General features: G+C 37.9%; 1 protein-coding gene across 2 annotated transcripts; it reads left to right on the plus strand.

Moving 5' to 3' along the window:
• Positions 1–77: 77 nt before the first annotated feature.
• abcg2c (ATP-binding cassette, sub-family G (WHITE), member 2c) lies at positions 78–15,780 on the plus strand. Of its 2 annotated transcripts, none has more exons than XM_026224556.1 (16): positions 78–327; positions 2,302–2,492; positions 2,989–3,048; positions 5,829–5,946; positions 6,584–6,739; positions 6,892–7,049; positions 8,024–8,175; positions 8,271–8,363; positions 8,919–9,094; positions 9,192–9,343; positions 12,387–12,476; positions 12,561–12,685; positions 12,870–13,024; positions 14,304–14,393; positions 14,471–14,523; positions 14,632–15,780. In XM_026224556.1, the coding sequence occupies exons 1-16, from the start codon at positions 325–327 to the stop codon at positions 14,777–14,779; spliced, it is 1,920 nt and encodes a 639-aa protein (XP_026080341.1). In that variant the 5' UTR covers positions 78–324; the 3' UTR covers positions 14,780–15,780. The 2 variants fall into 2 exon arrangements, with proteins under 2 accessions (XP_026080341.1, XP_026080342.1); XM_026224557.1 differs by lacking the exon at positions 78–327 and adding an exon at positions 1,269–1,466 and having other exon boundaries at positions 14,632–14,844.
• The last annotated feature ends 80 nt before the right edge of the window (positions 15,781–15,860 follow it).

Genomic DNA, 15,860 nt, shown 5'->3' on the forward strand with positions numbered 1-15,860 from the left:
GAATCCCCTTGCTGAGACAACTCGTCGTTGCCGAGTCATATTAAAGATTCATTCAAAATGAACGAATCGTTCAAGAACGACTCATCCTCACTAATGAGGAAACAATCTTCAGATGCTGAGCACCTGTCCAATCACCTGTGTGTGTATCCTGCAGCAGCTCTGTGTTGTGAGGAGGAGCTGCTCGGTTTTTCAGCAGTTTGTTTCGTCTTTGTGATGCTCATAGACGTTTGAGTTAAAGCCCACCCCTCACACAAACTAAACAAAGGAGTCAAGACCACCGAAGGTAGACCAAAATATCCCACCGGAGCACATCTCCTCAAAAACATGGTACGTAAACACAATCTTTAATACTTTTTTATCGAGAAGAGACGCTATTTAGCGACTTAAGTAAACCAATGGCGAATACTGTGCATTGAGTTTTATATTTAAGCTCTGTCTGTAGTGTACTTTGACCTACACATTATTTGCGAATTTAATTAGGGGCCTCGTTTATGACTATTAGTTCGTTTTTACTACGAACAATATCATTATAAATTACAAATCACGTGACATTTTCTTCTAGTAAAAAGTTGTCCGATGGCGATTTGATCCGCGATTTACGTGACACCGGAAGACGTGCTTTTTTCTTTTTAAAAACGTCATCGGTTTTATTTTTCCTGATTTCTGTGTTTAGATAGCGTTACCTTCTCGAGATTGTCCGTCTACATTTTATAAAGCATATAACGGCGAGGTTGACCTGCCAGGAAAGTGAAACCAACCTAAAACCAAACATGATAATATTTTATAGTTCTTCTTTGCTCCGCGATTCAGAAAGGCTGCAACGAATGGTAAATGTGGGGTTCTACGAAAAACGTATGTTTTTTATACATTACAAATAACCGGCTCTTGAGAGTCATTTAAGAATCACTTTGCTTTTGATTAAAGAACCGACACATAAGATCCATTCGTTCGAGAATCTGACAACAGTATTCATGTTGTAAGATGCTTCGCTAAAAAGAACCGAATGTTTCGTCGGTTTTACGTTGTTTTCCAGTAGAGGTGATCTTTATCGGCGGATAACCGTTCTGAAGTAAACCTAAATAAAAGAGCCGAGAAGTTCATACTACAGGAAGTGACATCATCTTTGTTAGGATAACAACAGCAGCACCAAACACTGTATAAAAAGGGAACAGCACAAGCATCAGTAATCATTATCAATGGATTTAATTGCCTTGTACAAATACCCACACTAGAGGTCTTGGCCACTTGAGAGCGCGTGTGTGTGACAGGAAGTAAGTGCGCAAGACTGTCCTCCCAGGTCTTAAAAACTGAAGCACGTGCCCTTAACACACACTTAATCCACACTATCTCAAATACGCCATGGAGTGCTATTCAAGGCTGAGTGTATCCCATTTTTCATCATGCTCTGGAAATAAATCGCAAGACTTTTTGCCAAGATCGCGACAGGTCACTGTAACCTTTCCAATGTAAGTTAAATATTAATAATAATGATATATTGCACATAATTTGGTAGTAAAACAAAGTGCTACACGTTTTATTGTTGCAAAGGTGAGTATATTTATTATAAACGTCATTTGCGACTGCTTGTTATTGTTTAATTGAAAGCACCAGAAATGTAATTGTCATCTGTTATAGGGACTACTGAACAGACATTTAGAAGTTTATTTTAAAATGCAAAGTATTGAAAAAAAATTTGAATGTCTGTAAACACGTACTGTATTTACAACACTGTAAGTGTGTCCCATCAGGTAATTAAAAGTTGTACTCCCACACTTGTGGTCTTCATCCTCACTTGAACACTTGGGTCAAATACAGGAAATACATAAGTGGGCAAGTGCAAAGACCGCAAGTGTGTGTATTTGGATAAGGCAAATATATTATGTTGGGTATCCTGGCCGTTTTCTTGTAATTATGTAGATAGTAAATTATATTATTAATGAAGAGAGTGTGACACACATATTAAGATATTTATTTTTCTATAAGCTAAAATACTGTGCTCATTTTAGAGTAACAAACAAATCTCCAAAAAAGTAAAAGTTATGTTGTACATTTGCTGTGCATCTGACATGCATAACAGAAACGTATCATTAACATTATCATTTACTGCATTGTAGTAAATCATTTACTGCACTGAACACTTTCTCCTTCAGTAATCACTTACTCCGGATAATTATTTGACATTGGTTTATAAAACACAAGCTCCATGTTTCTGGTTTTAAGGCCCTTAACATGTTAAGAGTGGTGCAACCGAAAAGTAATTGAGTTGGGTTGTTGGTTTAAATGGGTGTGCATCTCCTGCAGACAGAAGAAGGCATCATGCTGGATGAGGTGATTCTGAACACACAGCCGTCCACAGACACAGAGGAGACCGTGCCATGTTTCCAGACTCTGGGCCCCACCGTCACCTTCCATAATCTCCGCTACAGCATCAAGGAACGATTAGGAATGTTTAGTAGGCAGTGGGTTGAAAAGGACATCCTCAAAGATGTCAGGTAATGCTTTGACGTGTTCTGCTACTCAAACATTTGGACACACTTACTCCTATAAGGATCCAAGCATAAACCTATGGGAAAAACATGAATCCAGTCAAACATTTGACCGGTAGTGTAGTTTTAGATTGTTCTAATGCAATCTAAGCTAATTAATTATATTAGTTAGCCTAGATCTGACATGTCCCAGCCTGTCCATCTGTATTTTGATGTGTGCAGTAATAAGGACCCTAGTCACAGGGAAAAAGGGGGATCTCAGTTTATCTTAAATGCACGATACATCTGCATTATGTCAGCCGCCCTGCTCTCCGTAGTGAAAAACTCCTATTACTGAACAGTTTTAATTCAGGGTTAAGTTTTCTTGCACAGTTAATACAAGCAGTGTATAAAGAAGAATCAGTGATACACAGTTGTGCAAAGAGCTTCTTGCAGTTCAGTTAACTTCTTGTCTAGTTTAAAGCAATCCAGGAAGTGATGTCATCTTTTAAATCTGTTGCAGTGGCATTATGAACCCAGGAATGAATGCGATTATGGGCCCTACTGGAAGTGGGAAGACATCGTAAGTGTGTTTTCATTTATTTCTGTTGATTTGTTTTAATGGTATTTGGGCACAAAAAATATCTAAACCTCATTGCATTAGAAAAAATGTCATCAACTGAATTTTTTTTTTTTTTTTTTAAAGAATGTCAGGTCCCAATCTTTAAATGCTTTGTACTTAAAATAATGAATTGTTAGGTGCAATTCATGCTAATTTTTAACACTTGCTGCCATTAATTTAATTTAATCATTAATTTAGGTTTAAGGTTGGCAGTGAAACTACAGAAATAAATTACAGATATTAATATATGTATTTTCAAATAAAGTACAAAGTTAAAACGTACATACACAATAAGTGCAGTGTGTATCAAATTATTAATCTAAATGCAAGAACAAATAAGTTAAGGACACTTAATATCCACCTTTTTTTTTTCATAAAAGCGGGAGCAGACATTTGTAACTGTAATGCATTTTGCTTCCATTCTCATCTGATTCCAGCTATTTTTTCTTTTTTTGTGGCATGATATTTCATACTGGTATGTTCCGTATTTTATTATATCATCTTAATTATGAACATGCTAGTTTGAATTGGAAACTGTTTTATGGTTTACTGCATTTTTTTTTATTTTTTTTTTATTCTCATTATTTTCCTGCAGCAGCTAATTAACTGGAAGTCTCACACATTGACCAAAAACTGCTTACTTCTGCATTTAAACCTAAACTAATAAGGTGTATAAAGTGGGTCTGAACAACATCATGAGTACACGTTTCAAGCTTTTATTTATTTTTATTGATTTTCAGTAGCCCCACTATGTCAGTACACAAGATCCTGGGGGCATGGTTAGATCTACGTCTAGGGGGATGAGATGGGTAAGTTTAGGGGTGGTGATGGATTGGATCACGGGGTGGAGTTTATGGTAGGGTTAAGGGTGGAGATGGATGTGTTTTCGGATCAGGGGTTGACATGGGTGGGCTCAGGGGTGGAGATGGGTGGGTTTAGGTTTCAGGGCGTGGAGACGGGTAGGTTTAGGGCAGGAGTAGGCAAGTTCAGTCCTAGAAAGCCGCAGTCCTGCACAGTTCAGCTCCAACCCTGAAAAAACCCTCACCTGCCTGTAGCCTTAGTAATCCTGATGACATTGAGCATGTTCAGGTGTTTGATTAGGGTTGAAGCTGAACTCTGCAGGTCTGCGGCTCTCTAGGACCTTGCCTACCCCTGGTTTAGGGTGAGTTTAACGTGTAGATGGATAGGTTTAGGGTTCTGGGGGTGGACATGGGTGGAGATGGGTGGGTTTAGGGTGGATTAAGGGGTGGAGTTGGGTGGGTTTAGGGTGGACATGGATGGGTTTATGGGTGGAGATGGTTGCGTTTACATGGGTGGGTTTACGGTACAGGGGCTGGACATGGGTGGATTTATGGGTGGGCTTAGGGTTCAGTAGATGGATATGTGTGGGCTTAGGGTGTGTTTATGGGTGGGTTTAAGGTTCAGGAGGTGGATACTGGTGGGTTTAGGTTGTTTAACGTGTAGATGGGTGGGTTTAGGGTTCAGGGTGTGGACATGGGTGGGTTTAGGGTTCAGGGTGTGGACATGGGTGGGCTTAGGGTGGGTTTATGGTTTAGGGGCTGGACATGGGTGGAGATGGGTGGGTTTAGGATGCGTTTATGTGTGGTTTTAGGGGTGGAGATGGGTTGGTTTATGGGTGGAGATGGGTGAGTTTAGGGTTCAGGGTGTGGAGATGTGTGTTTTGGGATCGGGGTGGAGATGGGTAGGTTCCGGGTTCAGGGGGTGGAGACGTGTAAGTTTAGGGTGAGTTTAACGTGTAGATGGGTGGGTTTAGGGTTCAGGGGGTGGACATGGGTCAGCTTAGGGTGGTTTTATGGGTGGAGATGGGTGGTTTTAAGGTAGAGATGGGTTGGTTTAGAGGTGGATATTTATGTTTAGCGGTGGGTTGGGGAGGAGAGGAGTGAGTTTAGGTGTGGAGATGGATGGGTTTAACAGTGAGTTTAGGTCGGAGATGGGTGGGGTTTAGTGGTGGAGATGGGTGGGATTAGGGATGGAGATGGATTGTTTAGCGGTTGGGATGGGTGGGTGTAGGGGTGAAGATGGTTTAACGGTGGAGATGGGTGGGTGTAGCTTTGTAGATGGGTTAGCGGTGGAGATGGGTGGGTTTAGGGATGGAGATGGGTGGAGATGGAATGGGTGGGTTTAGGGGTGAAGGTGGGTTAACGGTGGGTTTAGGGTTGGAGATGGTTTAACGGTGTAGATGGATGTTTGGGTGGGTTTAGGGGTGGAGATGGTTGGGTTAACGGTGGGTTTAGGGGTGGAGATGGGTTTGTTTAGGGTGGGTTTAGCGTTGGGTTTAGGGTGGGCTTGGGGTAGAGATGGGTATCTTTAGGTATATGTAAGGTGGAAGGAGTGTTCTGCAGTGAAGACAGATTTTTGCATCTCCAGATTTTTGATGCTTTATCTATATCAATGTAATTCATGCACTTTCAGTCATCAATTAATTGGATAGTTCAGGCACTGTTTGACTATAGTGGAAATCAATGTGGCCCAAAGTTGTTTGGTAACCAGCTTTCTGCAAAATATCTTCTATTGTATTTCGCAGAAGTAATTCTTCTTTTGAATGATATAAAGTTGAATAAATCATTATATATATATATATATATATATATATATATATATATATATATATATATATATATATATGTATATATATGTGTGTGTGTGTGTGTATATGTATATGTGTGTAGATTTTGCATTAACAATATATGGTATATTAATTACAGTGTGTCTGTCTTCAGGCTTCTGGATGTCATTGCAGGACGGAAAGATCCTAAGGGCTTAAAGTCAGGCCAGGTTCTAGTTGACAACACCATTGTGACCTCTGACCTCAGACTCTCCTCTGCTTATGTAGTTCAGGTGGGGAACAACACACTTTTTTTTTTTTTAGATCTTTCAAAAGACGTTACAAAAAAGAAATCTGATATAGACTACTGTACAAAGGTTTGGTAATATTTAATGTATTTAAAACTGTCTGATGCTCACCAAGGCTGCATTTATTCAAACAAAAATACAGCAAAAACAATATTATTGTGAAAATGTTTTTTAATTGAATATATTTTAAAATGTTATTGATTCCTGTGATTAATTTTCTTCAGTGCCACATGATCCTTCAGAAATCATTCTAATGTCCTGATTTGCTGCTCAAGAAACATTTCTGATTATTATCAGTGTTGAAACCAGTTTATTTTTTGTCGATAATTTGATGAATAGAAAGTTTAGCATTTATTTGAAGATCAACAGCATTTATTTGAAATAATCTTTTGTAACAATTATGAATTGTATTTTTAATGTCACTTTTGATCAATTTAATACATCCTTGCTGAGTACAGTTAGTATAAACAGTTTATTTCAAACAAAAAACAATCTTACTGACCCAAAATTGTTTCATGGTAGTATGTATTATTTTATTTTGCATAGTAGTGATTTTAAGAATTGCTAGATCATGGAAAATATGACTAAATCATGCATTTATATGCTTTCTTTCACCTTCCAGAATGACATTCTGATGGGAACTCTGACTGTAAGAGAGAACTTGGCCTTCTCTGCCAATCTTCGATTGTCACGCAAAGAGTATTCCTCAGCTGACAAACAGATGAGGGTCGACTCCGTCATCCAGGAGCTTGGCCTGAAAGATTGCGCAGATACTAAGGTACTGCACTGAAGAGGAATGTTGATAATGATTGTTGTGTTGGTATGAACAAAACTTCCCCACAGTGTGTGTGTGAGAGAATATGTCAGTGTATATAGCATGTGACAGCAGGAATGTGTCATTTCACACTGACAGAACTTGTTCTCTCTCAGATAGGGACGATGTTTTTGCGTGGTGTTTCTGGTGGAGAGAAGAAGAGGTGCAGCATTGGGATGGAGCTCATCACGTCCCCCTCACTCCTGTTCCTGGATGAGCCCACCACAGGCCTGGACGCCAACACCGCCAACTCCATCATGGAACTGCTGCAGAAGTACCACACATTCTCTTATCAGACATATCTACTTCCTGTAAACATTGTGTGCCATTTCAACAAAAAAAAAAAAAAACCTTTCTCCTTAATCTCAACCCTGTAAATTCATGACATGTGAGAAGTCGTCTGAAATGGATCAGTTTATTGATCCTAGTTTAGACAGTCTCACATTTGATACAGTAGGCTTTTATGGCTCATGTAGTATGAGAATATGGAGGCCATTTTCAAGGAGAAATGGTTTGTGCTGTTGCTTTATTTATTGGGCCCAAACGTGAAATTCAGAAAGCCTGTAATGTAAATCAATAAGATCTTTATAACAGTCTAGCAGTCTCCTTGCATTTGTCATTATATATTTCATAATAATGTCTTAGTAAGATGAGATTTTAATGCTTAGTTTTATGATCAAAACATATAATGCAACACAATACAATGATTATTATGAGATGCACAAATAAGTTTCTCAAAAGCCTCTTGTATCATATTTGATTTAACATGTAAACCGAGACGTGAACGATGCATTTTCAGAATTATACTAAAAGGCCTTTTACTCAGTGTAATTCATTGATGCATCAAATTCATACGCTTCTAGAGTTAATATGCTGAGATAACTGAAGCCATTTGTAGAATACGTTTTCTCAAAAGTGTAAAGTGTACTGTGGTTGATTCTTTTAAATCGCTGTATGAAGTGCTTTAAAATATAAGGTACAAGCTTCATTGAATGCTTCCAGTGCATTCTTCCCATTGACTTTCATTGAGTTTATTATTGTACAGGCATAACTGTGCTTCAGACTGGGAGATGAGTCACAGTAATGATGTGGTAAATGGCTCCCCGTTAAAACTGTATTTAATACTGTAGTTTTCAGAATAAGCCACATTCCACTTCAAATATAAAGCAGTCACATACATGTTTTTGTCTATTTTAATCATGACAAATGCATTGATTGAGATTGATTATTTGTTATTTTGTTACTCAGGCTCTCCAAAAAGGGTAAGACGGTCATCTTCTCCATTCACCAGCCACGCTACTCCATCTTCAGCCAGTTTGACCACCTCACACTCCTACATAAAGGAGAAATCACCTACGCAGGGGCCGCCAACAAAGCCATTACCTACTTTGAGGACTTGGGTACTGACAGACATCCTTCAAATGAAGATCAGCAGTGATCTGCTAAATCAATGCATGTGTACTGTGATTCTCAGACTTGTGTCGATGTGTCGTAGGTTACAAGTGCGAGCCATTCAACAACCCGGCAGACTTCTTCCTGGACGTCACAAATGGAACCATCCTTCCTCAAATACACAACAATAAATCAGGTGCGGAATGTTTTATTTGAATTAAATTACTACCTTTTATTCCAGCAATGACACATTAAATGATCCGAAGTGACTGTAAAGAAATGACAAAAGATTTATCTTCCAAATAAATGCTTTGGAATTTTCTATTTACCAAAGAAGAAGAAGAAAAAAATGGTTCCACAAAATTAAGCAGCACAGCTGTTTCCAACATTGATGATAATCAGAAATGTTTCTTGAGCAGTAAATCAGCAGATTAGAATGATTCCTGAAGGATCATGTGACACTGAAGTCAAATATGCAGCTTTGGTGAGACTTTTCAAAAAAAAATTATATTTTTATTATGCTACATAGAGAAAATTTTGAATAAAAGACAAAATTTCACAATAATCAGTGGTGGAGACAGACTGTGTCTCAACACTGACCAATCCACATCCAGGACTGGAATAAACAATACATCATTGAGTCATGCTGTTGGTACTTCACATAGACATGTCTTGCGCTTATTTATTTATTTATTTTGTTAACTAGTTTTTTTGACTACTCTTGTTAACTACCTGTGTTTTGTGTTTGTAGAGAAATGTATCAACAGTGACGAGGTGGTGGAGAATGATAACCCTCTGGCGGTAATTTACAGAAGGTCCCCTAATTTCTTCAGTGTAAAGGACCGACTCACTCATATTTCAGATGCGCTTGACCCTGAGGTCACGAAAGGTGACCGGGTTGGGTACGCCACCCCTTTCTATTACCAGGTATGTAGAAGCAATGGTTTAGCTGAACTAATGTTGACTCGTTAGGTAACCAGGAATAACATCAGTATATGGTGATAAGTGTGTGTCCATGTTGCAGCTCATGTTGGTGAGCGGCCGCACCGTCAGAAACATCTTGAGGAATCCTCAGACGTCTTACGCCCAGCTGTTCCTCAACATTTTCTTTGGTATTTTAGTGGGTCTTATCTACTACCAGATCCCACACACTTTACCAGAGGCTCTTCAGAACAGGTGAGCCAAGCTACCAGATCTACAGCTTACATATTTCATATACATATTATATATGTATATGTGTGTGTGTACATATGTATACAGTATATGTATGTAAATGTTTACACGTGTAATTTTCATATCTTTTAATATATCTTTCAATACATCAGGCTTTTATGGCTCATATAGTACGATATAGGAGTTTATACTCCAGGTGGAGGCTCAAACTGAGCAAAACTTATAAATATGCTATTTAATATTGTTGCTAATATTTATTTGGCCCAAAAGTAGCTGAAATTCTGATAGTTTTGGGAATCAGTGGGATTTAATATTATTATTATTATTATTATTATTATTATTATTATTATTTATTTTTATTTTTATTATTATTGTTATTATTATTATTATTATTATTATTATTATTATTATATCGTACTACGTGCATTAAATAAATATCAGTTCTGTGGTTTTATGATCAAACCCTATAGTTTTTATTGTGGAAGCAAAACGTCACAATTTTAAAAAAAGGTGCTTGTTGACATGACATTTTCACCTGGGGCCTGTACCATGATGGTAGCTGAACAAATTCAGAGTTACAGGATTAGTTTTGAGTTGACAAATCCAAACCTCTCCAATCTGGCTTTGTTGGTACCATGACGCTGTTCATCAACTTTCTTTGTTCAACTCAGGCTTTGATCCTGAGTTTGTGGAGCGTGCACATGAATGTGTGACATCACTGGCGAACAGCCAATCACGAGCCTTGCAACACAAAGCAAGTTTGATTTACTACTCGCGACAGACCCAGCGAGATTCAAAACTAAAGGTTTTGCTTAAGGTTAAGAAATTGAAGAATAACAAATTTAAACGTCTTATGAAAAATGGAGGACAAATAAAATGAATAATCTTGCTCTATCAGTGCAGTGACATGTGAAACTTGTTAACTTAGTTTATATATTTGAAAATATATAGCGATAGACTCGAACATGTAAGGTCAGATTTTTTAAATAGTGCAATCTTTTGATACTACAGCTTATTATTTATATTACCTGATCGGTATACATTAATATTTATTTAAAATAAATTATTTATAATAACTGTTAAACTAAAATTGCTTGTGTTTAATAGTTAATAATATGAATCACAATTATATAAATCATAGAATCAATCAGTAATTATCATTGAAGCCTTCTTTTCTTTTTCTTTTTTTTTTGCATTAGCGACCTTTAATTTGGAGCAAGATAAACTGGAGTGACTTTGTGTCAGACATGTGTCACTCTTCTCACATCTGATTGGTCCAACTTCAGTTTGAGATCTCTAACTCAGAACATAATCTGCCCTGGAGCATTTTAGTCGTGGAGTGTAAATTACTATGAATGCATGCCACTAAAAGCCAAGCGACTTACATGGTACATAGAAGCCAGGATCGGTGCAAACTAACCTGAAATGTACCTGGCTAGTCAGCTAATCCAGATTCATGGTACAGGCCCCAGATGTTGGCAACAACCCTACATACAAAGAAAACAAAACAAATACATTCAGAAATTAAGTCATGTTTAATAAAATGGAATGACAAAGGGGAAAAGTGTTGAACACACTGAAATTTATTTAGTAAATTGTACAAAAGTCTTTGTTAGTTATGACAGCATCAAGATGCATCCTTTACAGAGAAACTAGTCGCATGCATTGCTCAGATGTGATTTTAACCCATTCTTCAAATCTTGAAAGTTCTGTGCATCTTCTATTAACTCTGATCTGTAGTTCTTACTTTCTTTCTCTGAAACCAGCTGAGAGTTTCCTTGGCTGTGTCCACCCTTGTTTTATCTGATAGATGGCAGCAAAATTTAATCAAAAATGTCTCTGTGTGTTTTTTTTTTTTTTTCATTCATCCTTCCTTCAACTATACTGAACAAAATTATAAATGCAACACTTTTTTTTGTGCTCCCATTTTTCATGAGCTGAACTCAAATATCTAGGACACTTTCTATGTACACAAGGCCTGTATCTCTTAATATTGTTCACAAATTTGTGCACATTTTAGAGTGGTCTTTTATTGTGGCCAGCCTAAGGCACACCTGTGCAATAATCATGCCGTCATAACAGCATCTTGATATGCCACACCTGTGAGGTGGATGGATTAACTCGGCAAAGGAGAAGTGCTCACGAACACAGATTTAGACAGATTTGTGAACAATGTGTGAGAGAAACAGGCATAGAAAAATCTTATATCTTTGAGTTCAGCTCATGAAAAATGGGGCAAAAACAAGAGTGTTGCATTTATTATTTTGTTCAGTCTATATGAATTTTGTCAGAGCTGCACCATGATGATTTTGGGATGATGTGCAGTGCCATTTGACCTCCAAACATGGTGTGTATTATGGCATCCAAAGAGATCAATTTTGATCTCATCCGACCAGACTATATTCTCCCAGTATTTCACAGGCTTGTCTAAATGTTGTCCAGCAAACTTTAAACGAGCTTCAACCAGCTTTTCTTCAGCAGTAGAGCTTTGCATGGAGAGTGTGCAGACAGGGCACAGCGGTCGAGTGCATTACTTATTGTTTTCTTTAAAACAATTGTACCTGCTAATTCCAGATCTTTCTGACACTCTCCACAAGTAGTCCTTGGCTCTTAGACAACTCTTCTGATCATTGTTTTCACTCAAATCTTGTGAGGAGCACCTGGTCGTGGCTGGTTTATGGTGAAACTATGTTCTTTCCAAATCTGGATTGTGTTTCTTGTGTGACATGTTAGTAATAAGAAACCTTTTTGTAGGCCATCAATTTCCACTGACCAGGGGCAGGATTGCTGATAGATTTCAGCTGGTGTCTTGGCTTTCCATGCCTTTTTTACCTCCCTTTCTTCATGTGTTCAATACATTTTCTCTGAGTCATTCGACTTTATTACAGAGAACTTAATTTCAGAACTCATTTATTTTTTTATTTCTATGTATGGATTACGTTGGTTGTTACTGACATCTGGTGATTTCGTGTCAACAGCACCTTCAGAAATATATTAACTGAGAAATTATGTGTGCATATGAACATTGCATTTACTGTCTCTTCAGAACGGGAGCTTTCTTTTTCCTAGTCATTAACATGGTGTTTGGCAATCTGTCTGCGGTGGAGCTCTTCATCAGCGAGAGAGTGCTCTTCATGTGAGTCCGCCTCTAAACATGAGCTTTCCAGCCTGCTATATTTATTAGATGAAGACCCCCATCACATGTTCCTCTCACCTGCAGCCATGAGAACTCCAGTGGTTTCTACCGCACCTCTGTCTACTTCCTGTCCAAAGTGTTTGCTGACCTCATACCGAACCGCATCCTCCCCGTCTTCATCTTTTCTGCCATCCCATACTTCATGATGGGTGAGTAGTGTTACTATCTTCTAAAATGCCTTCTTTCAGGAATCTTCATGTGTATCCTTGTCCACAAACACAATCCTGTAGTGCACTGAAAAGATGTGTGAAAGCATCCAAGATGGTGCATGATAGGGGTGTTGTCATTAGTGGCAGTTACTCACTCTCATCTTCATCTCTATTTGTGACTCAGGCCTGAAGCCTGACGTGGAGACGTTCTTCCTGTACTGTGTGACCCTGAGTATGATCAGTCTGTCAGCGGTGAGCTTGGCCTTCCTGGTGAGTGCCAGCGTGGGCTCCTTCGCCATGGCCAACATCCTCATCGCACTGCCTTACGTCGTAATGATGGTGAGTTTAGCCGAACAGAAGATTTACAGGCATATAGATTATTTTGCCTTGTTCCAAAAAAACAAACACTTGTTGCATTTTCTAATTGGTTTGGTTCACTTTTGTTACGTTTGAAAATATGCCAAAATGATAGTTCTTACCAAAATTCTTATCCAAAATATGCCTAAATTACAACAGCATTTTAGTGCCACATCAAAAAAAAAATAATAAGTAAAAATAAATAAAAAATTTGACATTTTTTAGATTTTTAATATTTTTAGAATTGTATTTATATTCTATTTGATATATTATAGGTATAGAATGTACTTTCAAAATATTCACATTTTTAATCTATTACAAATTAATTCTCATAATTTTATTTTTAGAAATACTTCAACTTAATTCCCATAATTTTGTCTGTATTGATGACTTTTTTTTTTCTTGCATATTTTTTTTTCTCAAAATATTATGACTTTAATCTTGTAATTTAAGGATGTGTTTACACTTGTCATGTTTGGTTCAACCGAAACGAACCCTGGTGCGATTGCTCTGTTAGTGCGGTTCGTCTGAGTAAGTGTGAACGCTGCTATCCGAACTCTGGTGTGCACCAAACAAGTGGACTGAGACCGCTAAAAAGATAACTCAGGTGTGGTTCGGATTAAAAGTAAACTCAACACAAATACTTCTTCTAAATGAACCAAAAACGGGAAGTAATGACAATGTGACGCTATGCGACATGATTTGACGACACGGTGTAATGAAAAAAAAAAAAAAATGAGCAGAGAGCAAACCTAGAGCAATGATGAGGTTAAGTGCCTTTTTTGAGCTCCTTGAGAGTATGCAGGTGGTGAAAATAAAATGATATTTACATGCAAGAATGAGCGCGCTTAGTCCAGCAGAGACTGCATTTGTTGACTGCACCTTTGAACAATCAGGTTGTGTACACATCACTTTGCCTTTGGGTTCATTGTCTTTCGGTGTCAAAAATGCCAATGTGAACACTATAAGCAGACCAGGACCAAATGTATCATTTTCCTTTTGGTCCATACCAAACAAATCAAACTACAAGTGTGAACACACCCTTAGGTTTTTTTTATTTTATGTGGCACTAAACTGCCATTTTACTAAACAAACCAAACTAATGTGCAAAGCATTATCTCAGGTTGAGATAGTAAAAATAATTGCTTTAAATGCACCAACACAACATTAGGAAGTAAACTACAGTTAATGGGATGAAGATGTACTTTTGGAGTTCGGCCTTATCTATTCGCACATGTCTTTCTGTCCTGTGTCTCTTCAGGTGTTTGGGGGTTTCCTAGTGAACCTGAATTCGATGCTGAGCTGGATGTCCTGGCTGAAGTGGGCCAGTATATTCAGATATGGCTACAATGTAAGAACATAGAACATTTTACGACTCTGTATATATTTGCGTTTCAGCAGTAATCAAATCAAACTGCCTCCCTTCAGGCACTTGCCATCATCGAGCTAAAAGATCAAGTCTTTACCAGTAACTACACCAGGTAAGACTCAAGCTCTGTGGTGCCCCCTACTGTAAAGACTGAATTATTACCAGAGTTTAGTCTCTAGGAGGTGATGTGGGTAATGTGAGGTGTCTCTCTTATTGACAGCATGACCGGTGACATGTATCTGGATCATCAAGAGATCGATTACAGCACTTGGGGCTTCTGGCAGAACCAGGTAGCACTGACAGGCATTATGTGCGTGTGTCTGATTCTTTCGTATGTGCAGCTGCGTCGGATCAATCGCTGGAAGTGAAGGGATGACACTGGTTGTGTCACTCGTTTGTTGTTTTAACTTTGAACCCTGTGCATCATGAAGTAACCCAAGTACAGAGAAATGTGTCAGTCAGAGAATCCACAACAAAAAAAACAAAAAAAGCCAAATTGTGTTTAGTGTTGTTTATTGCCAAAGAACAACTACAGTACACTTGACTGATGTGATTGCAGGAGCAACAACTCTCGAAGAATGATGTAGAGTTAACAGGAATCACGATGAAATGGCACTAGCAACAGATCTTTTCTCACACATTGTGACATACTGGGCAAAAAAGGGTTTTATATGTCGATTGCGATGGAGGTTGCATTCTAGCACAAAGCGGAGGCCTTTTGATTTGAGAAACATGACAAATTCAGGCAACCAACTGAAGTCTTCATAGGTGTATGGTTCACCCTCTTACAAAACTCCTGGGCTTGTGTTCACAAATCATTTTATCTTACCACTAAGAGTTCTCCTAAATAGCCGTGAAGTTTTTAGCTTAGTTTTCTCTTAAAACCTATTCACAAAGCTGTGGAGATGAACTTTCAGTAAGGAATACAGAATAGGCTTAAAAATAAAGTTGTTGTCACGTTAAAATAAAGATTTTAAAATGTAGAATAAGTGTCATTAAACAAATGTTGCGTGTATTGACAGCTGCTTGCATGTATGCTTTTAATTAGTGAAAATGCATATAAACAGCCTTTTAACAGTGGAATAATCATGGCTGAGAATACATGCAAAAGTAAAAAAAAAAATCTGGAAACAGACATTTTATGGAGAGTGTAGTCTTAATCTTTGTGAAATACTCTGAGCAAAAATGTAGGAGTCTTAAATGTAGGATTGGCACGCCCATTATTTTTATGATTTTGTCATGAGCAACTTTTAGCCTTAAGATGTTTTGTAAATAACGGCCTGATCTGAAGGATTCCTATCGAAAACTACTGAATTATAAATCTCACAGAACAGTAAATGTGACTGCACTTTAAGAAAGAGGTAGTTAAGCAAACTAAATGATTGGAGAAGTCCAGTTTACGTCATCAGAAAGACATTGGTGCATAAAACTGCTTCTGACCTTGTAATT

This window comes from Carassius auratus, chromosome 38, assembly GCF_003368295.1.
Source record: "Carassius auratus strain Wakin chromosome 38, ASM336829v1, whole genome shotgun sequence".
In the NCBI taxonomy this organism is placed as follows: domain Eukaryota; kingdom Metazoa; phylum Chordata; class Actinopteri; order Cypriniformes; family Cyprinidae; genus Carassius; species Carassius auratus.